The sequence below is a fragment of the Coturnix japonica genome, chromosome 1 (genome assembly GCF_054131305.1).
Source record: "Coturnix japonica strain WE chromosome 1, WE-NBRP24, whole genome shotgun sequence".
NCBI classification, from domain to species: domain Eukaryota; kingdom Metazoa; phylum Chordata; class Aves; order Galliformes; family Phasianidae; genus Coturnix; species Coturnix japonica.
In genome coordinates this window covers 64681121-64703641 of record NC_140663.1, presented here as the reverse complement: position 1 = coordinate 64703641, position 22521 = coordinate 64681121, and the positions used below count along the sequence as shown (strand labels likewise).

The 22521-nt window shown below is 36.3% G+C and overlaps 1 protein-coding gene across 3 annotated transcripts in view; it reads right to left on the bottom strand.

Moving 5' to 3' along the window:
* Nucleotides 1-22274, bottom strand: part of SLC15A5 (solute carrier family 15 member 5) — a 30896-nt gene extending 8622 nt beyond the window's left edge. The window contains exons 1-8 of one of the 3 annotated variants that reach the window (XM_015867814.3): nt 22161-22274; nt 20003-20519; nt 18361-18586; nt 14567-14736; nt 10808-11028; nt 8288-8474; nt 4684-4872; nt 571-702 (exon numbers count right to left, since the gene is read on the bottom strand). In XM_015867814.3, coding sequence (XP_015723300.2) covers nt 571-702; nt 4684-4872; nt 8288-8474; nt 10808-11028; nt 14567-14736; nt 18361-18586; nt 20003-20369 — 1492 coding nt within the window. In that variant the 5' untranslated portion in view covers nt 20370-20519; nt 22161-22274. The remainder of the gene's footprint in view (nt 1-570; nt 703-4683; nt 4873-8287; nt 8475-10807; nt 11029-14566; nt 14737-18360; nt 18587-20002; nt 20520-22160) is intronic. The other 2 variants (XM_015867821.3, XM_015867828.3) reach the window with 2 other exon arrangements.
* Between the last annotated feature and the right edge of the window lie 247 nt (nt 22275-22521).

Genomic DNA, 22521 nt, shown 5'->3' with positions numbered 1-22521 from the left:
GTAAAAGCCACGGCAAAACTATACCATCACAGAATCTGGTTCTTCTAGTAGTTGGAGGAAAGGGAGAGAGGTAAAGACTGCGAGAAAGGAGAAGTGTACCTCAGGGAATAAATCCCTTGGACAGTTTTGAAATACTAAATCCAAGTTCCTTTCCTTTATGACACAGTTAAACTGAAGAAATGTATTCTGCATTCTCTGAAGCAGTAATCTTGCTGTCACAGCCAGAAGCCTCCATGTAATAATTGTGGCTAACATGAAGATATTTGTTCATTAACAACAACAACAAAAATAGATGCATTTCTAGTATTCCAGAGGAGAAAAGAGACTGAAGGTAGAAGCTTCCTGCACAGTGTCATTCTCTAATTACTCCACCTATCAAAACTAAGATTACTCATTAAAATTAGATGAATATAGCTGCAAAGCTATTTCCTATCTTAACTCCATTTTAACTGTGAAAGCACATCAATAAAACTTTGGCATTCCCTTCAACTGTGCTGTCTATTGCTCCAGATCAATAATCAGTGGGATTAGAAAACTGCTCAGCAATGCCAGTCATGGGCATATTCTTACCTTGAGTGCCTGCATGGGTTGTCTGAACAAAGAAAGCTCCCATGAAGCAGCCAGCTCCATTGAAGAGAGTTAAAAAATGCATGGAAATTCCTCGAATTCTTTCTGGTACAAACCAGAACGATAGCAATGCACCTTTAAAATAGAAGCAGATACAGTGACAGCTTTGCTTTATTTTAAAAATAGCAATGGTAAAAGATAAATGAGAAAAATATCCAGTCCACGTAACACAAACTTTGTATATTTTACCCATAGAGCCTACTGCAGAAGGACAATAATGTGTTGCCATATAAGTTAAGAAAATCCCCAGAAAACTCCATCACAAGTATGATGTGTGAAGAAAGCAGATGTGATATTTAACTGCAGGACCTCATGCCAGAGCCCGTGCAGCAAGGTCACTAATGAATACTTCTGAATTTCAGTGCACTGCCTTTAGGAATCAAGTAGACACTTGATTTGGCTTAAGGCTTGGCAGTACTCCGCTTCCTTGGACAGAAACCCCAAGGGTCACTAGCTGCTTTAAAACTTATTGTCCGTCACTCGCTTGCCACAGGAGTAAACTAGAAAAAAAATAAAGCCTTAGATGTAGAAGGTTACAGCATATAGTTTTATTAGTTTTTGTTTTAGACTGTAATTCCCCTTGCTGTAATTTGGCTAAAGTTATAGTAACAGCAAGTGCTTATAACAATTTTTCTTCGAACAAGCTTCCCTGGTCAAAACTTTTGCTCCCTAATGTTACACACTGAGCACTCATCCAGAACAGTTTTCCAAGCCCCAGTATCTTCCAGCCTGCTTTATTACCTGAGTTTGACCCCCCAGACTAAGAAACTTGTCAACAGAGAAGTCTATTTGGATGCTGAGCTGCCTGGAGCATTACTGAAAACAAATGAATCCCCACAACCACTCTCTTCCTCCCTTTTTAATTTGGATTTCCAAATTAGACCTCTGGAAACATTTTACAAATGAAAAATAAAAGATACTATAGGCAGTGATCTTTTTTTTCCTCTTGCTTGCAATAGAAGCAAAAGGCCTGAGGGCAGGAGAAAGCAGGTGAGACCAGGATGGAACAATACAGTCTGAAACACTGGACTGTCAGTGTCTTAGCTAAACTGAGGCTAAGAGCCTAGAAAGTGATTAAGGGCTTATTTTGTCCCACTCATCACCAGGCTGCAAAGCATGCATCTTGGCCAAATTCTGCTTGGTAATAGTATCCTACTTAGTGAATTACTCCTGCTGTTTCAGTTGCATACTCCATTCCTCACTTCTCCCACAGTACTGCTGCGAACAATTAACCAGCTGCTGCATTTCTCTCTGGAGACCACAACATTTCATTGGTGGGTGAAGTGATCCCCAGTATATTCCTTAACTAATAGGGCAGTTACAAGGCTCTCCATTTCTAAGTGTTTGGAGAAATGCTGATGGGCGGAGGAATGTATTGCTATGCTATAGCAAACAAATCTGGTAACCTTGGGCAAGCAGCTACAGTGCACCCAATTGCTCAGATGCTGTCAGTGCAACACAGCTGCCATACCCAGTAGAATGGCTCCCCATCACCATCCCTATCTCATGCACTGCAGGGGCAAATGCCTGCTAATGATGCTCCACAGGATGGACTTTTCTCCACTCATTTTTCTAACACTAAGCTTTAGAAGAATAATTTCCTACTTCAAAGCAAGCTAGGGTAGCAAATTCAAGCTCCCTGCATGCGTGTGTGATCTTAAATTCCAACAGTGGATGAGAGCAGTTATTTCATCATTTCATTATATATATAGATTTTAAGCAAGACTTCAGCATTAGGCAAAATTTATATACTGTTATTACATATTCTTAAAGATCTTCATGCCACCCAAGGCAGGTGATTATGTAAGCCTCCTATCAACAAGATTATGAAATATATCTTATAAACACAATTGTGCGTATCAGTGATCAAATGCAGATAAAGAGTTTAATATGCCAAATCTAGCTTCTATAACCAGTCACTCCAGAAATGAGATATTTCCTCTCTTCCCTCTGATAACAAGTGTGAACATTTCTGTCTTCAACTAGGATCATGTACTTCCAGACCAAGTGAATTATTATGATAATTGAATTTGACCTTCTGCATAATACAGGCAGTAAAACGTCTTGAAAGGTGAAACAACTATTTCAGTGTCTAGGCTGTCATTACCATTCATGTGGATCCAGTGAATGGTTCCTCAACAGTAATTCAGTTCAGAATGAAAGATAAACCAGTAGGCCAGATGCCAAACTGTGCCTGAAATGTTCCAGCGCGCCTTGGTCATCTGCCTGGGGCTGCCTCAGGGGCTGCAGGTCTCATGGGAGATCTATATTCTACCCCGGCAGCAGCTGAAGACCAGGCAGGTATGATAAAAGGAGCCTGCTTGCCCTGCATGCACATCTTTGATTCTGTATCACAAGAGGTGCCAGACACCTACCTGTGGGTGAAGGAATGCAAGGCTGCATCTCAACTGAAAATTGTAGCAATCTACCTATTTTAGCCATCTTCCTTTAGTTCTTTTCCATGCAGATCTCAAGTCCTGACTTAGCCCAACGATTCTTGAATCACACCTATGACTGTAGCTCTTAGTTAGATGCTTAGTCTTTATTTGAATGGAATAAAATAGATTTCTTCCTAACACTTTCTAACAATAATTCTTAAATAAAATAATTTGGTCTTGTGGGGCATCTTTTTGCTTATTTTGTTTTTAAAGGTTAATGCCATCTTCCAGTCACTGGACTTGTGTTGTGTCCTACTATGCTATTTAGGAGCTTTATTCCACCAGAAATATTCTTTTCATGCAGAAGCATAAGACTGTAAGCAAGCCACCTCTTAACCACTTTTTTTTTTTGTTAAGCTAAACAGAAAAGGTCACAGTTTTCTGTCACACTTAACCTGTAACCTAGAAACCACACAACCTGCCTAGAAACCTATCTCAATTAAGTACTTGAGAGCAAATTGGATGAGGAGGCATTATGAAGGTGTTAAGTATTTAAAACTAGGGAAAATTACCTTTTTCATGACAAACCATGACCCACTGCTCTGAGTAGTCTTACAGTGCAAGAGTGAAGCCAAAATTATTTCCTGCTCTTAAATAAAAATTCAGACATTTCTGGGGGTTGCATTGGGAACAACAGGATGCTCAACCTGTCCAATTAAATGCTTGTGCATATCAGCTAGCTAATAACATTACATATATATTCTTTTAAATGAATGTCGACTAGGTTATTTTTGTTAATAACTTCTCTTTTTTTTTTTTTTTTGCATGGTAAAACACCTAGCGGTCCTCAAAAGAAAATAAGCCTCAAGAATGTCAGTGTAAATGTGTAAAAGTAAATTACATGGAAGGAAGAGAAGCTTTAGATTCACAAGCACGAGTCCATCTACATAATTTATGGATGACAGATGTGACTTAAACTCTGCTTGTGCTATGCAGGACTGTTTATCTCTGGCACCATTACACCAACTAAGGCATGATGCTCTGTGGAGGCATCCACATGAGTTCTGAATGGAGTACAAACAGTAGTCTTGCATCTGCCTACAATATTTTTTCAGTAATTAGGTGAGTTAAATTGTGGTATCTCCTTGCGTATGCTCTATGTCTGTGGAAAAACATGTGATTTCATTTTGTGGTTCCTTACATGTAAGCTAAATGGCTTCTCCTTGCTGTGGTCTGAATGTGTTCAAAAACTGCAGCCATGGCTCAGTTATAATGTGTATTTGTTCAGTCCTAAGAAAATCAACAGTAACAGAATAGACCAGAACTTCAGGAACCTCAGAAACACATCTGGACTGACCCCTACCTAAAGCAGCTTCCATTTCAAGGAAAAACACACCCAAGCCCAGAATCCTACTGTCATCTTCTCCCACAAGATGGCAAGTAACACAACTGTGGGGCCTGACAAGGCTGCACCACCTCCCTGTTAATCTAGAACAATGCCACTACTTTACAGCCTGCAAGACAAATTATGCTACCCCAAGCAGGTAAAGAATAAATCCATTCATTAAGCCTGTGAAACAGAGCCAGGGATAAAATATTACATGCTAATTTATGTTTAGGTAGTGGTGTTCTCTACAAATCAGGAGGCTTTTGCATTAGCCTTTTAGGTTTTACTTACAGGAGGGAGTTACCAAGGCTTCAGCCACTCCAAGCAAGATATACTGAGGAGCTAAGTGGAAGCAAGGCATGGATGAGACCAGGAGAACCTCTTCAGAAAGGGTCTGTTCCACCTGAGGGAAATGCTTTCGGTGTATTTCAGAGAAGCCAGCAGCCATCACAGAAAGCGCAGCAGATAACTGACCTGCAACTGGGTTAGGATCAGAATATTCATAAAAGTTACAGTTATAGGAATATCACATACTTACAGTGACGCAGAGTCCCAGTACATGCAAAAGAAAAGGTTTTTGTTTTTTAAATAAATTATTTAAAAAACACATTCTGGGCAAAGAAACAAGAGCTCCTATTCCACAAATTTTATTCTAAATCTCTTGTAAAGAGACACCAGCTCAGCACACACAGAATGCAGGGATGCAGAATAAAGAACAGATTTTTCAAAAAATACTTTATTATTATTTTCTTTAATACTAGAGAAGGTGAGAAAGAGATGGAAGGCTGTCCAGATACCAGAAAAGACTGAGTTCAAAGAGCAGGGGAAATCCTACAGCTCAAGCAGGAAAAAATATCTGAAGTATACAGACATGATATCTATTTCTCACTTGGTACTAGTATCCCTCCACATTATCACCTCCTCCTGCTCTTACCATTATTAATGGAAAACCTGTGGCCTCACATACTCAAGTTTGAGATGATCCTTCCTTTTATTCACAATTTAAAGAATTATCTACTCCCTTATCTACCTGTGCCATCAAATGAGCACCAGTGTTGGATGAAGGTGAGTGATGAAAGGCTTGGTTGGGGGAATAAGAAAGCTGCAGCAGCCCAGGCTTCAGGGACAAAGAATGTTCTTCACTGTATTTTATGACTAAGCTTGAATAATGGACAACTATACAACAAATACATATTCCATTCTCTGTCGAATTTTCTGTACTATTAGTTAAATCAAGCAGGAAAAACTCAGAGCACCTACACCCATGTTCTTCATGAGGAGGCCCACCCTCTAAATTTACTTTAAGATTTTCATGTTTGCTACATCATACTAGAATTACAAACCAACCAACAATTATAAAGTAACAAATCACAGTTTCCACACAGGTCTTATTAGGGAAATTGGATAGTTCAACACTGTCTTGTGGTTTGCCTCTGAAACTCATACTCTTAACATAATGAAAGTTATTTAAATTTCTTCCTCTTAAAAAGTTCACATTAAAATATAGTTATAAGCTAGCTTAACACTACCATCTTATTTGTACTTACAATTTTTTTTCCTGAAAATAATTGTGAATTTAACTAACTGTTGGCAAAGATATTGGCACTTAGAGGTCTGCCATATTTGCAGGTGCAGTCATATGCTTGGATATCTCAAGCCATTGCCTGTACTTACAGGCATTTTTTTATGCCTCAGGTAATTTATCACCCCTAGCAGAAGGCTATTTTAATAAATGAACCTATTAAGAAGAAAACACTGCATATATTCTACTGCTGTTCAATGTAACAGGATATAACATTAATACTAACTTAATAGTTTTCCTTAAAACCATGGAAACTTCATCTGAATGTGCTTTCTGTGCTTTAATGCAGATGTTATTTTAAAAACTAGGGTAATTGCAACCTGCTGTGTTATATGCATCTGGTTTGTATAAAACTTAATAACACTCTTAATTAGGCTAATTTAGTCAGATTAATACCTCTATATGTGTCAGTACTCACTGTGCTTCATGCCATGGGGCACTGAATTAATAGTAACACACTGAGAAAATAGTCGTTTATAAATATTTTTGTCTGAGGTTTGTAACATAGGCTGCATGATAAAACGTGCGGGAAGTTTAATGAGAGCATCTCTGGGAGGGAATAGCTTTAAGTGAACACAGAATGGAAGCTGTTTTTCTAGTGGAATTGCATGTAGTTGATATCAGAAGACAGTTGCAGATATCTCTCCAGATGTCAGAATGTAGGAGGTCTGAGGTTAGGGACACCATGGCAAAGGGGACCAGGAAATTGAAGAATAGTACTGCCAAAGGAAAGAAGTCCAACTTGATCAGTCATCACCTGTACTAAAATCATTATTGCTTCTAGGCCATGAATTTCCATAAATGAGCCCCAATCCACAAGTCTGAGCTTAAATGCTCACTGCTGAAAGTGTTGGAACTAATAATAGGAGAGTCTTCTTCACACTATTTCTATGAGGAAAAACAGCTCTTGAAATCCTTCCCTCCTTCCCTTTATTTAGCTGAAGCACACAAGATGGAATGGGTAAGTTCCATTTTAGATTAATAATTTATTAAAATGCTAAACACTTAGATAATAATATATTACATATTCAAAATTCTAGTGCTAGAGAGGAAATCTATACCTCTCCAAGTAATCTTCCACTTGTAAAATGCTGAAAATTGGGAACAGCACATAATGACACACATTTGTTTGTTTACACAACCAGTAGACCGTAACTTCAGAACATGCATGGTTTTAAAGACCGCTATTGCAGATAGAAATAGGCTAACTTTTTTACTTTCTATTTGGGATTCAACTAAAGTGTTGGGAATGAACTGCAACAATGATAAGTTTCATAGAATCATAGAATGGCCTGGGTTGAAAAGGACCACAAGGATCTTCTAGTCTCACTCCCCCCCCCCCCTGCTATGTGCAGAGTTGCCAACCACCAGACCAGGCTGCCCAGAGCCACATCCAGCCCGGCCTTGGATGCCTCCAGAGATGGGGCATCCACAGCCTCCTTGGGAAACCTATGCTACCCTCTGAGTGAAGAGCTTCCTCTTAATCTCTAACCTAAAACTTCCCATTTATATGGTTTAAAACCATTCCCTCTCGTCCTATCACTATCCACCCTCATAAACAGGGGTGGTAATGACTGTTTATATGCTCCTTTCATGTATTGGAAGACCTCAGTGAGGTCTCCCTGTAGCATTCTTTTTTCCAAGATAAACAAAGCCAGTTATCTCAACCTTCCCTCATAAGAGTAAGAGTTCTGGTAAGCTGCAGTCCTAATGCCAGTACAGGCATAGCTTAAATAATAATAATAATAATAATAATAATAATAATAATAATAATAATAATAATAATGAAAAAAGCTTATAACAATTATTTAAATCTAAACTCACTATTTTGAGCAAAAGAATTTGTAAGAATCAGAGAGCTACTAACAAAGGTTATCCCCCAAAAAACCCTTTCCAAATTGAACAAAACTTAAAGGTTAGGATAAAGCATATAGAAGGTAACCAATGTGAAATAAAATGCAAGCTTAAATGGTTAGTGCTATTTCTTTCAGTGGTTCTTTAGGATGACTTTGTTTTTTCTAGGTGTTTGACTCAGTACAAAGAAGAGCTTCGGTCTCCATCATCAATAAGAGCTATGCCTTTTTTTCTCTAAATACCTAACATTTTTCAGGACGATCTTCTCTAAAGTTTATTTGAAATATACCCACCTGTGTCATCCCAAAACAAATCTAACTATATATAAACTATATATAAACTATAACTATAGTTTGTAATAGATGTGAAACACTATCATCTACTGAAGTTTCTTTCAAAAAAAAAAATAAAATAAAATAAAAGCAGCATTGATACTGAATAAACAGATTTCAGACTTACCAATGTAAATTGTTGGAGAATGTCTACTTCCCTTGGAACTGAAGAGATATGAGTTAATGCATTCCAAAATTGGAACAAGAATGAGAAGTGGCACGATGCTTATCACATTCATCGCAGCAATTGGCAATACAAATCCACCAAAGTTCAAGTTGGAATTCATGGTTTGGAGATAATATCCTGAAGGAATCTGTATTGTGGAATACAGACCAACTTCAGTATAAGTTACCTTCTGTAGATATATATATATATATATTTTTTTTTCCCTACAATGGAAAATTTCTTCAGAAGGAAGTGTTGAAAAGTCACAGAAAACCAATTACACACTAACCAAAAGAAGTAACCATTCATGATAAAAGCCTTTCAGATAGCAACTCTCATTCTCTGCTAGGCTTCCACATTACCTACTTATTTCACTTACTCCTCAGTTTAACAAATCTAAGCAGCAGCCCGTCAGTTTGTATTAGCTCTAATGAAGATCAAATAAACTATCAGTCAACATAATAAATTCTCCTGAGTACTTTAGCGAGTTCCTACACATCTTCACAGCGTATAACAGGACTGTTTTCATTTTAGAATAGTGTGATGCAGAGTTGTCTTAAATTTCTAATTGTGTGCTCTAAGTGGAAGAAATTTGTTAAAGACATTCTTGCCATCACGTAGCTTTAAGAGCTACGTATTTAGCCATAGTCTTTGAAGCAGCTTAATGTGGCTGACATTAATGTGACTGGCATAGCAGCTATCTAAGGGGTTCTTTTTTACTTCTGTAAATCAAAACCAGAAACCAATAATCACATGAGCAACACACCAATGGTAGCTATCAGGATATGAAGTTCAGTAGACTTATATGACTATCTTTCACTTCAAAGAGCAAATAGTTCCTACTTGTTCCATGAAACAGAAAATCATCTGAGTTTATTGACACAGTCAAAGAAAGCCCACAAATGCTTATGTCAACCAATCTTTCTGCAAGTGTTCTTTGAGGAACCTTGGTGTTCTAAGCACTGGAATTTCACTAGCAACAGGGAGTTACAATCTACTTCATTTTACAGACTGATGGGAAATAAAGATGTAACTTGGGTAATTCATGGAAAACAGCCATGGCAGAGCTGGATGTAGAATGGATTTCTTTAGTCTCATTTCTGCTTTCATAGCATTTTGAATTTCTGAAGTTTTCTGCATGGTTCTTCCCTGTGACTGTTAATGCTAAATCCAGATTTAATATTTACTTGTAGCTGTCTGAAAATTGAAGCGTAGCTAGTAACCCAGCTCTTCAAGGGTTACTTATCAATGATTATAGCCAACCCTAACCAACAGAATTTCATTCTATGCTTAAGAATTATTCAAATGCTAGCTCTTAATAAAAATACTGTCACCCATATTTCACCTCCCCCCTCAAAAATAGAAGATGTGAAAGGGCGAATAAATAGAAACAGAATCGTGATAGATCAGATGTAAGCTAAGTTTCATTGGTTACTCATTTCCATTGCCTACTGAGAATCGGAATTGACTTATTATTAGGAATTATCATCAACATGAAATCTGTTAATAATATGGAGAAAATACAATTAATCTTTAGGCAATAGATCAATGTTTTTTCCATAATCTAAGAAAAAAACTTAAACATATTGGAAACTCTGATGAATGTCATCACTTTCAGGAGGTGCAAACAGTCTTTTCCAGATATATACCTAGATATTACAACAGAGATTATTGATTCCTGATTCATTTCCATCTGGTCATTTATTTTGTCTTCCACTCTCCCTGGCATGCAGCAGAGTGAGAGGAGAAAAGGTGGCAGATGACTGGGAATATTTAACAGTTGCAAGATAATGTCAATGAAATTGTGTATGTTACACATTGGTAAGAATTTCCTTAAGCAGCCTATGCACGCATTTTAAAACCAATAACTAAAAGTGAATTTGTTACGCCAGTTGCCAAAGGGTAAGCTGCTTCAAACCCCTGCTTAGCCAAGACTATCCATTTAGAAATTAATCTGAAGGAATCGTGACAGTTGAAGTAACTCCGTGAAATATTTACATACCATTCATAAAATTGAGCTTTGAAAAAACTCTTTCCAAAAAGTGGAAAACCACCATGTCCACTGTAGATACAGCAAATATATAAATCTACCAGAACAGCAGAAAATATACCAGAAACATGCAACTGAAATGACAAGAAAAAAAATATTTCATGCCTTTTCCAAAAACTGAGTGAATATTTAAGAAATAGGAGAATTATGTTTCTCATAATAGTGCTGATCCTGAATCTCCAAAAAAATATAACAGTATGAGGAGCACACGAGTCTTAGCACTAGATGTTTCAGTCAATAAGGATGGATAGAAAAGAGCAGAAGGAGGTCACAGGAACTACATCACAACAGAGCTGATTTTACTTACTTGATGAGACAAAGACTGTTCTGCAAGGTGGTTCTGTTAGTAAAGCGACAGTTAAGAACCATGCCTTGTAACAAGGTAGTAAACAGTCCTTTTTGAGATTTAGTTTGAAAAGTTGTTTACTCACCTGCATAATACACGTTCTGTAAAGAATCTGGAAAGCAAACAATGGGAAGAGCCTGGCAAGTGACTTTGTACTTTCCACTTGAGTCTCGCTGTACCGACCACCATGGTATTCCTTGGCATGGTCTAACCAGCTGGATACATCTCCACTAAAGTAGCGATACCGCACACAGCACGTTTTCAGTGCACTACCAATTACCCCAAAAGTTGTTAGAAGGGAACTGTCTGGAAACAATCAGACATCAGGTATTAGTACATTTTTATTTGCTGCCAAAATACACAGGACAAAGCATTTTGTGAGGAAAAATACAACTTGATATATTGGAAGGCAGTGTATTACCTTCCTTTGTTTTTGCTTTCTCTTGAATGAATTTCAACTCAAGACGGGAATGAAATACTGCATGCTGCTGAAGTCCAACAAGAGGCATGTAGCAGTGAAGTGAGAAGGAAAGGGAGCACAAAGAAGGGCTGATGGGATATAGAAAGTTTTGAGGAATATTTTTCAAGTTCAGAAATGTCTTAGGACTTCCAAGTAGCCTCCTGTGGGAAAAGCCTCCAATCTAGTTGTTAGCATATAAAAATTTGTCCACAAGTAATGGCTAAATTTGTTCTCAGAACATAACAAGGACAGAATGGTTACCTGCATGCCTGAAGATACAGATTCATTTACTTTTGGTAAGTTGCCCATTCACAAGAATGAAAGCTACAGCATCCCTTCTAATGTGTTGAAGAATTTCAGCAACCATCTACATAGTTTACAATTACAACCTGAACTCAGTATATGGTAGAAAAATATCTCCCTACTACCTCTGCTGTTGAAAGTATTTTCTAGGATGTTCATCTGACACCTACAGGTTGTTCTTCCAATACTAAAAAAAAATGGAAATTAAAAAAATAATGACTGTCAAGTACCAACCTGTGGACTGTCAGCACTGCTAAATAAAACCTGAAGTAGAGAACACTACTGAAGCTTCCAAACATAGACATTGCATACAGATTTTATTTTCCGTGACTTTGTTAGGCCAATATTCTTACCAATCACTGTAAGCACTACTAAAATTCAGGATCCAGAATATTTCAAGACCAGACCTGGTGACTAAGAAGTCTTCAGACTTTCAAATTGAATGGACTAAGAAGGTAATCAGAAAAATGTAAGAGTTAGGGCTCTTGTCAGAGCCTTAACAGTTATCTTCAGAAGTAAACAAGCAAACAACCAAGAAAGTAGCAGAAACTATCTCCATCAACTCCAATTAACATAACTAGAAGGTACATGTTTTAGGTGAAAGAAGTGAAAATCTCTAACTTCATCTCGTGAGAGACTGAATATTCATGAAAAAGGAATTAACATTTAACATTAACAATAGAGTGTTACTACCACATTCCAGGGATTCTGACCTAATCAGTGCTGAAAAACCAGAGACTCAGACAGCATGTCCAGTCTGAGTGGATATCTCCAGGGCTTTGTCCTGCTTTATATGACCTAGACTCAAATACAACCAAGGCCAACTTCCTTTTCCTTGGATTAGATCATCTACAACAGGCTCTCCCTTGCTTACCCTCACTGAAAGAGAAGGTAAAAAATAAATAATAATAATAAATAAATATATAAATTAAATCCTGACATTTCAGTGCCTTTACTAACAGATCCTAAGGACCTCCTTAGTGTCATTTCAATTGATTACCTACAAAAAGTTACATGTATGAAGCATGAATGCTTCTTAGAACAGAATTCAGAGCAGACTAGTAAATGGTAAAATAGTAAACAGTTAACTAAAAGTTGTAGTTCAGACAGGAACTTGAGTCATACCTAGTCCTATATCAAGAGGATATTGCTGGTTATATATTTAGACTAAGCATCTTACCTATTCTTTAAAAGCAAAGAAGTAAATCCTACAGAACTCCACAGTAGCAAGTTTTTCAGACTATAGAAGCACACAACGGAGTAGTTAAACATCATATACTCTATCCTATTATTTCTGATGATTTCTTAAAAGCATCTGTCTGCATATATATTAAATTATATATTCCAGAAGGAAATTGCTCCTCTCCGTTATAATTAAGATCTTGGTTCTAATGCTCTGCTACTATGACTTTGATGTAATCGTGAATATCTATATTTCTTAATCATAATGAAAAAAAATAATTCTATATTGCACTCTAGATGATAGATACACATTTTCCCCTCCATCTCTGGTCACACTCCAATACTAAAAATTCTAGCAATGGAAGAAATACAAATTACGTCCATGTTTGACAGTTAAACATAATTGAATGCACGATCCATATTTGAAGTGTTAAGTAAGAAATAAAAAAAATAAAAATGAAGCGCATACAAAAATTCTGCAGGGTCATCTATGGGTTTGAATAACATCTTTGATGTATTTGTTTCACTATCTTACTGGAAGATACAAAGTATATTATGTTTTATTCTGACTAAAGAGATAAAAACATGTTTTTCTAGAGACTGGCATTCTGCATAAATGTGGAAAACATAAGTTGAATAGCATTCAGAGAAAAAAAAACAATACAAGAAATACTCTGCTGATTTTGTGGATGGCTAATATTGCAGAAGATTCTCTAGTATAACAGAAGATTGCATTATTCTTCTTAGTGGCATCAAACTTGTTGATAAGCAACCAGATTTGGTGCATATGAATCATTTCAGTGCAGGCTAGATGCTGAAGACTTTTCTTAGCTTCTGAGGTTGTAAGACCTGCAGCGAGTACCAGGGAGCTTGACAATTACTATTCTCTCCATAAAAAACAACTTAAGTTGACACTAACCTTTAATTGCCTCTGCCAGATATGATTTTTTGAGGGGTGTTGGGGAAAGGATACATTTCTTTTAGTATTTCCATCACATAACATTCCAAGATACTTGATTCATACATTGTTTCATTGCTAATAGTTTTTCTATTAGACTGAACTAATAACAAAACCACAAATATCTTAATTTCAGTTTCTGTGTTCTACTATAAAAAGAACAGCAAGGTTTGGGCACTTCTACAGCCTTATGCTGGTCCTTGAGGCTACAGCTACATTTCTGTGCTTGGTTAAAGGAGAGATGTTATCAAAACATTTTGAAAAGCTAAGGTACTAATTGGTACTAAGTGCTAACTGGTGAGACCCCAAAAGAGTAAGAACTTCTGCTTTAAAATATCACTAGTCTGCTTAGGAACTATTCAGAGCTATTCAGTATTTTCAGCTATTTTCAAATATGTACAAATAGCCAAGGTTGTATGGGAAAACACACTGAAATTATAAGCATGAGATGTTCTGGAATGCTGAGACATTACAAAGCTTCTTGGTTAGTTTACCATACTCACTGCTTAGTTGCTCAGTTGTAACTTCAGACCAAACTCATAAGCATACTTATATGAGAAAACAAGTATGCTTGGTACACCAACACCCCTGCCTCAACACACCTGAACACCTTGGGCATAGATTGCACAACATACACATTAGTAATGTGCAGCATGCATATAGTATCCATTCCTGTACATGACATTGCCTTGAACCTATACCCAGACAAGGCAGAAGATGTACATAAGTTCACTAGAGACTGCTTTCAATCTTTCAGTCTAACCAGAATCTACATATTTAACTTCACAGAGGAGGTTTTCTCTTACAGTGACCCTGTAGAGCTAGAACCACTCTCCAAGTATCTACAATCAAACAGGTCATCGTTATTGAAGAACTTATTTAGATGACAAAAATGACCTCTTCTGTCAAAAGATACTTCTTAAGAGATAATTTCTTCTTACCTGTTTTGGGTTTGTAAATCATTTCACCACGCACCATGTGAATTGTGATCATGGCCATAAGCACAGACACAAATGGGAGAAGAAAACCAAGATTTCTTGCAACAGACTGCTGGATATAAGAGATGCTGACAAAGACAACTGCTGAATTTAAGTTAATCAGCCAGTAAAACCTAGTACAAACAGGCAGAGGAGACAAGATTAGACGAGCTGAATAATTAAAAGCTTTTATAGAAAATTAAATATTAAAAATAAAATTAATGGTATAGTTAAGTATTACAGTTATGGTCAACATCAGTACTGCACACACACTGATGCAGAGACACCAAATTTCACTTGGATGTTTCAGCTCCATGAGGTAAACGATTAAACTAAATAAGACACTAAGGCAGTAGAGCTGAACAAATTATCAATCTAGAGCCAGAAATAAACTTGTGGATAGGAATAATTAAATGTCAGCATTTACCATTTCTACTTTTAATATGCGATAATGTAAGCTTAATGTATATAAAATGATGAAATCGCATTTTTAACCTTAACAGAGAAATAACATTTCATCGAACAGCCATTCAGTTACTTCCTTTGGTGTGAAATAAAACTTTTTACCCTAATTTATGTATGAAAGGATATTGCACAAATAATATCTACTGGAGTAGTTGACCAAGGTATCCCACTTTTCAAGGAAATACTTTGGACAGTAGGTTTATAAACATGAAAAAGCTGCTTCTCTGTGGACTAAACATTACTTTGAGACATTTAAAAAACAAATTCATTGCAAGTAGTCAGTGATCTAGCATTCGGGGTACTTGCTTGGCACAAACTCTTCAGCAGCTCTAGTCCATTTGCTTGGATTTTGTAGAATAAATTTTGGGCAGCTGGCCATAGCAAGTAAGAGGCTTATTAAGACTTTCCCCTTCACTCTTAGACATCCACGGGGGACCTTGATTAACTAAATTATTTTGAGAATCTCATGCTTTGAGAAGACCACTTTGGGCAATATAATTTTTGTCAAAACCTTAAAGTAAAATCTGTTTTTGAAAGGGGAATGTAGAAGTGGAATGTATTAGTAGAGATCTTGTGTTAAGGACCCAATGTGTCCAGCCAAGGATTTTACTTTGCATCTGAATATATTATTATATTATATTGTCTGATCCTATGGACTCAGAGTTTGCTATTGGCTTGAGAGAACCAAATAAACCATACATTTTGTGGTTAGATATACTGAAAGAACTCAGCTGCTGTGCTCTGATTTCAACTCGAGCACATTTCTGATATAAGCAAAAATGTTGTTGTGAAACGTCTAGAAAAACGACCTTATTAGACTATATTATGGGAATATATTCATTATGACAAATTAAGTAGTCAAATTAAATATCCAGATGACTTTTAACAAAAGCATTGTTACCATACTTTTACTTACTGTAACAAATGAGATGAACTTGCTGAATAAAGACAGATCTAGATGAAAAAACACTCAAAAATATTCAAAAATTGAGTTTTGTCACTTTCTTTTGTTAATTCTAAAAATAGAATATTTTCCCTGTCACTTAATACTATTTAATTTTTTAAAATTTGTTGAGCCAGATGATTTTAAGTTTCAATCCAAACTTAGACCCAGACATTCCACATACTCAAGAAAGGTCCAGTAATCCAAACTAGCTATTTTCCTGTACAACTTTTAGGAGGAGATGGATTTTATTTAGAATTACTTCAGAGTTCTCTACAAAGAGAACATGAAAAAAGATAAAAGGAGTAGAACAACTATTTAATTTAAAGTGTCCTGGGTTGACAGCAGAAGTGAATTCACTGTACGTGGTAAGAAAACTGACTTAGAGACCCAGGAAAGAAGAGAAATACTATAGTTCCAGCACTCCCTGCCTGTTTTTGTATCAGATCAGTAAGAGAGAAAAACACTGCTAACTACCATCCTTGGTCTGAACTGCATACCCTTTGCTCTTATTTTCTGCCCTCATAGAATTTGTTTAAGAAGGAACAGCCGCAGAGCATTTTGGGAGTTAGAACCAGGTCCTAAATGTTCAAATGTTCTTCAGGAACTGAATTAGAAAGCAGGTAGTTGCAGGTTTATACTTCACCATTTCATTTAAACCCTATCTTTAGCTTACTAAGCATGATTTTCTTTTAAACAGAACATGGCTAAGGACATAGGCTCTTACTCATCAAAAGTATGGTATGCAATCACCTTTTCTATCTATTATTTCAAAATTCAATCCTGTGACAAATCTCTACCAAGATAAAATGATTATATTCCAAGAGGGTGCAATGAGATTAAGACCACTAAGAACATAACCTCATTTTTTATATCTTGAGATAGAAATTAAATAGCCCCTTTTTGGATGCCATCACAAAAAACATACATGTGCCTTTCTTAATGTTTCCAAAGCCCCAAGAAGTAGCCCGTTTGGATTTCACCCAAGGAACTTTTTTATTCAGATTATGTCTTCTTTGTAATCAACACTGAAAAATGTCACTTTGATTAAACACAATTCTGAGTGGCTAAGACCACAGTACAATAAATTCTCCAGCGCTATCTTTCAGAACAACTGATTGCACTCCAGTGTTAATCCCCTAGAGTCTTATTTAATCAAAATGATGTTGCTAATTAAGGATTAAAACTCAGAATAGAGTAAAAAGATTTTTTTCCTTCTCTCCTATGGGCAGGTCAGGAAGGCAGAATCTGCTTTACGGATCTAAAACGTCTCATCCACCTTTGGTAAAGCTGCTTTATTCACTGAAGTTTTGATTTAATTCAATATTCTTTGATACTAACATAATTGGAGTAAAAAAGAAGAGCCAAGAAAGCCACTCCCAAAGGAATAAAGATCTGATTCACAGAGGTACTCACTGACTCGTCAGTGTTTTGTTGTCAATATGACAATGTGATAAGTTTTGATTTTAATAAGTGTGTGTACAGGGAAGGAACAGGAAAGGGGACATCTTCAGAGTTTATCTGATCCTGACTCAAAGTAGAAGTCTGAACATTCCCACTGATAACTTCAATTCTTTCCTGCAGTTTAACCAGAAAGTCCAGACGAATGTTTAGTGCTTCAAAGTGATAAATGAAGGCAAATATATGACCAAAAAAATGATACCCTGACACAGAAACAAATACTTAATTTGAAAACGTATATGATTTTTAAAAACTATTTTGCCTCATCAAATTTTCCTCCAAATTTCCCCCCCAAAATATGATATTGTAAGTGAAATATAAATGTAAAGTACTTTACCTGATACCAAATGCTCTGAGTGCAAAATCAACACAATATATCCTTTTCTTACCACTGATATTAACAGTTAGAGTCTACTAGCAATTTTTAGTTCCAATAAAACAGTGGAGTTTATTGCTACCTGTGTGTTCTAAAAATTTACTCTGATGCACATTCTAATGTATTACTGAATTTTGTCATGGTCAGGGATTAATAGCAAAATATAATCAAATTAAAGATATGTTAGTGGTAGAACAGTGTATTCCATTCACTTTCCTAACAGCAGCAAGACACTATATCTGAGTACTTAAGCAAATTATGTAATCCCAGTTCTTGACTGAAAATTACTACTGAAGGCCAAAATAGATGATCACCAATTGGTTCTAGAACCAAATATTTTTACATAAACTCTTGGAAACTATTCCAAAAATTAAATGCCCTCTACTTTAAAACCCGGCAAAAAAAATGACAAGAATGCCAGCATCTTGGAATCTGTCTTGCAAGACTACAAGGAATTTCAAAGCAACATAGTATTATTCTCTACAGATATTTAGCTGTTGTTACATTACTAACCAGTTGAAAAAAGAAAGAAGTTCCTTCGGTCCACAGTTCTCAAGGTTGTATGCGCTTAATGGACAAACTATAGCTCTTATCCCTCCTATTCCTAGGCTAGCTGTGAGTAGTGCGAAGTAGAACACTATTTTCTGCTCCTTTTTGGTTAGAGTATGAAGAAGAATATGCCGTTTGTCAATGTAGATATCTTCAAAAGGGAAAGCCACAATGGGTAGCAAGGCTGTGCCTATAATTGGAAGGAAAATGTTAATTCAAATAGATTAAAATCAGTCTGATAAATAGGCATTTGTAAGCAATTATGTTGAAAAGATAAGAAATCAGAAGACAACAGATGAGAGTGAAGAGGAAGGGCCTTCTGCAGAGAGCAGGAAAGACAACACCACTATATGCCTCCACAAAAGCAATTTTCTCTGATACGCTTGCAAGAGTTTAGGTCCTTCAGTATATTGAAGAGCGTACCCTGGAAATAATACTCCTTCCATTATGCTTTCCCCACTGCTTGGGTGTAGAGGGCAGTAGCTCTCCATGAGTCAGCAAGGGTTATGTAAGGCATGTAACAGCCCAGCAAAAAATCTTAAAACATAAAAGCTTCCCCATTGTGAAATAATTAGATTAAAAAAATAAATAAAATTAAACTTAGGTGTATGATTAAACAAAGTCTCAAAGGTTTTACTTTTATTGTTTGTTTTTTAGCTGTTCTGGTTTTCTGTTACAGGTTCATGGGGAAAAAAAAAACCACATGTTTCTGGGAACTTAAGTCATAGAAGCGTTGCCATGAATTACCAGCCCTATTATTTCAAATTTGGTCAGCCACAGATTATCTGGGCTTAATTAATCAGAAAATTCGAATATTCAGGTTCAAATATTCAAATTCAAAATATAGTGAATTGAAAACAATATCAGCTGACATTAGTCAAGGCTTAAGACTACAGTTGTGCATTAAACTCTTACAATTTAGAAGCATTCAATTAAACCAACAAGACTATCACCAGCTCTGAAATGCACTGACTACTGCAGAATCCTCCTATTTAGTTTGAACAGTTTTGGAGATCTTTTTTGCATAGATGATCTCCAGAAGAACAGTTTTGGAAGATTCAGATTTCTGTTAGAATGAAAGCTCTTAATATAAATAGTAGGATATATCCTGCCTACTCATTGCAATGTTTGTCTATACTGGTGTGTTCTTAAGTGCATCTTTCCCAGTTATTCAGCTACAACAGTCATGTCTTCACATGCTACCAACAGCTGGGAAGTTATCTCCACTCTCTTTATCAAACTCTGTCTAAAACATCACATGTGCCCTAAACACTAGCAACAACAAATGCATGTTAAAGGGACCAGGTCTAAGAAATAGCTGAGCAACTGCATTCTTAAGAGCTAAGCCTGTTTAGAGAAGACCACATAGCTGCTAATCCATAAGATGTACACGAAAATGCTTCTTGGTCTTGCTCTACGTATTACAAAATACATACAAAAATACATAGGCAGAAAACTACAAAATGTTTTGTAGAGGAAAAATGATTTGTTATGAGCAAAACTGGCCATGAGCTTGGAGAAAGTTACTGAATTTCAAACAGTGTTCAACAATGCATTTCTATAACAGAAGTACTATAGCATTAAAGGACATCTGAGTGTCACCTACCTAGGAAGTGTAGAAACATGCAGATGCACACTAGCTTGATCCGCCCCACAAGGCACTCAGCGAGCCAGCCAGCCAGCACTGGTGTCAGCATGGAGGTGCCCACAAAGCACATATTGACAATGGCAGCCTGGTAGTTGCGATAGCCAAGTCTGACAGTGCAGAAGAGGATCATATTGCAGACAATGCCAAAGAATGTGAACCTCTCACACAGCTCCACCAGCAGCACACAGATAGCCTCCTGGACTTTCTTCTCAGGCAGAGTCAGGTTTCCAGCATGGTTTCTTCTACCAGGTAGCAGGTTTTTCTCCTTTTCAGTATCAGTCATAAGCTGCTTCTCTTGAATGTCACCACTGCCTGCACCAGGCATGCTTGACTTCTTTGACTAGGACTCAGGAAGACAGCTTAAGTTAAAGGTAAACTTCTGTTCTCCTCCACTGTAATTAGCAAACTGGTAAGACTCTCACTTTGAATTCCACACTTTACCACTACAATTTCGTAGGCACCAGTCACTTTTGTGCTATTACATGTAGGATCAAAGAGTTTCCAATAAATAAATTAATCAGAGACATACCAACATTTCAACTTTTGAACTTAGCAACATTCAGGAACATGGTCTATTTAATTAATCCATTTATATACAAAAAAGATTTTTTCTCCCAAATTATGTTATCTGTTAATTACTTGAGTCCAGTACAGTACATACAACTCTATTTGTATGTTAAAGATTTAAATACACAGGAAAGCCAACGTTTACAGCAGAATTCAAATAATAAATCAAGAAAATAATTTAGATATAATAACCTGGAGCTTTAAATAGGCAAGAGTTGGAAAACTGCAAGCCAAGAGTTTTTCTTAAAAAAAAAAAATTGTTAACAGTAATTTATTAGATTTGTTATATTTAGCTGAATTCAGATAAGTTAATTGTAAAAATAAGTAATGCTACTACATTTATGTTGGAGAAGCAAATTTTAAAAGGAAATAAGTTGGATGCATTAGCAAAGAGTAAAAGCTATCTGAAAACAACATAAACCAAAACTGCTTCTCTAACCAGTTATTGTGTAACAATACATTGTACAGGACAAGAGCGCATACAATTTCTCTCCCCATTAAAAGCAATCACTAGCTTAAATAATAGTTCTGATGAACCAAAGTTATGGTGCTTTATAATGCTCCCTATGCCTCTCATCCACAGAAAAGTTTACAGATTTCCCAAATCAGTTTCTTTATTTCACAGAGCTCATTAAATTAACTATCACCTCTTTGAAACTCTTCTAAAGAAGTATGAGAAGTACTTCAGACAAACAAAATGCACAGGCATGTAGCAAAGCAGTGGTAAGTCAGGTATACTTCTTTAAGATGATCCCCCAATGTCTCAGCATTTTTTGTGCTGTATTTTTATATCTGCCTATATAACTACTTATTTTATCTTCTCATACCTATTAAGACTCCTACATCACCAAACTGATGTACAATAGTATATAACCAGTATTGATAGATTCCAAGACCACTGCCAAATAAAATCTTTGAATGCTACTGCCAAATTCTAGTTTGCTTCCTTGTCTTGTTTCTAAAGCATCCGACCTAAACTCAAAGCCTAGAAAAACTTGGTTCTACATAGCAAAACACTGTTCCCTAAAATAATTTTATAATGCGCGTTTTTAAAAACTAGTAAAAATCTGAAAACCAGAATTGTAATAATGAATAAATCTTAGCCAGAGATGTCCAAATGAGGATGAAAATAGCCAAGACACATAACATAAATAACATAAGAAAACAAGAACTACTTCTCTTTTCACCTACAGTAGCTATAAAGACTTTCATTTGGACAAACCCAGCAGATAAATCCAACCTAGAAATCACCTGTAACTCAACCAACCTCACTAAAGCCTAATGAAACCAAATCCAAGAACAAACAGTAACTGCTTTTAGACCAAAAGGCATATATATCTTCCATTGAACAAAGATACTCTCATTTAACTGTTCAAACAGAAAATGTTATTACCTTACTTTAGCTTTGTTTAGAAAATACAACCTTTAAGATAATACTAGTATCAAATAGAAAATACCAGATAACCACACTCTTACTACTAGGGACACTTCAGTATAAAATAGCCTGGTTTTCTACAAGCTACTTTGTCTTTAAAAGTGCAAAGTTTACCTGTTTGCATGGGTGCTAATAATTCAATGTGAATCATATCATGGAAACTACTTGTAACCTTGCTGTCTCTAACTAAAATATCAGTACCATAGTCTTCACATAGTTTTATTTACTCTATCACTAGATAACAAATGAGGGAAAGGAAATAATTGGCTGAGCTTTATATATGCCATTGAAAGGAGGCAGTGGTGATCGTTTTCATTGTTGTTTATTCTGAATTGCCTTTGCATGTGGCCACTGAGGGTGTGGTGATCCTGATAGTCAATGGTAACAATTAGTAAATGAGTTAATGATGTCCTCAGTGAAAACACTGTGGTCTTTCTTGATCTAATTATTTAATCACATCTGCAGCAGATATGAG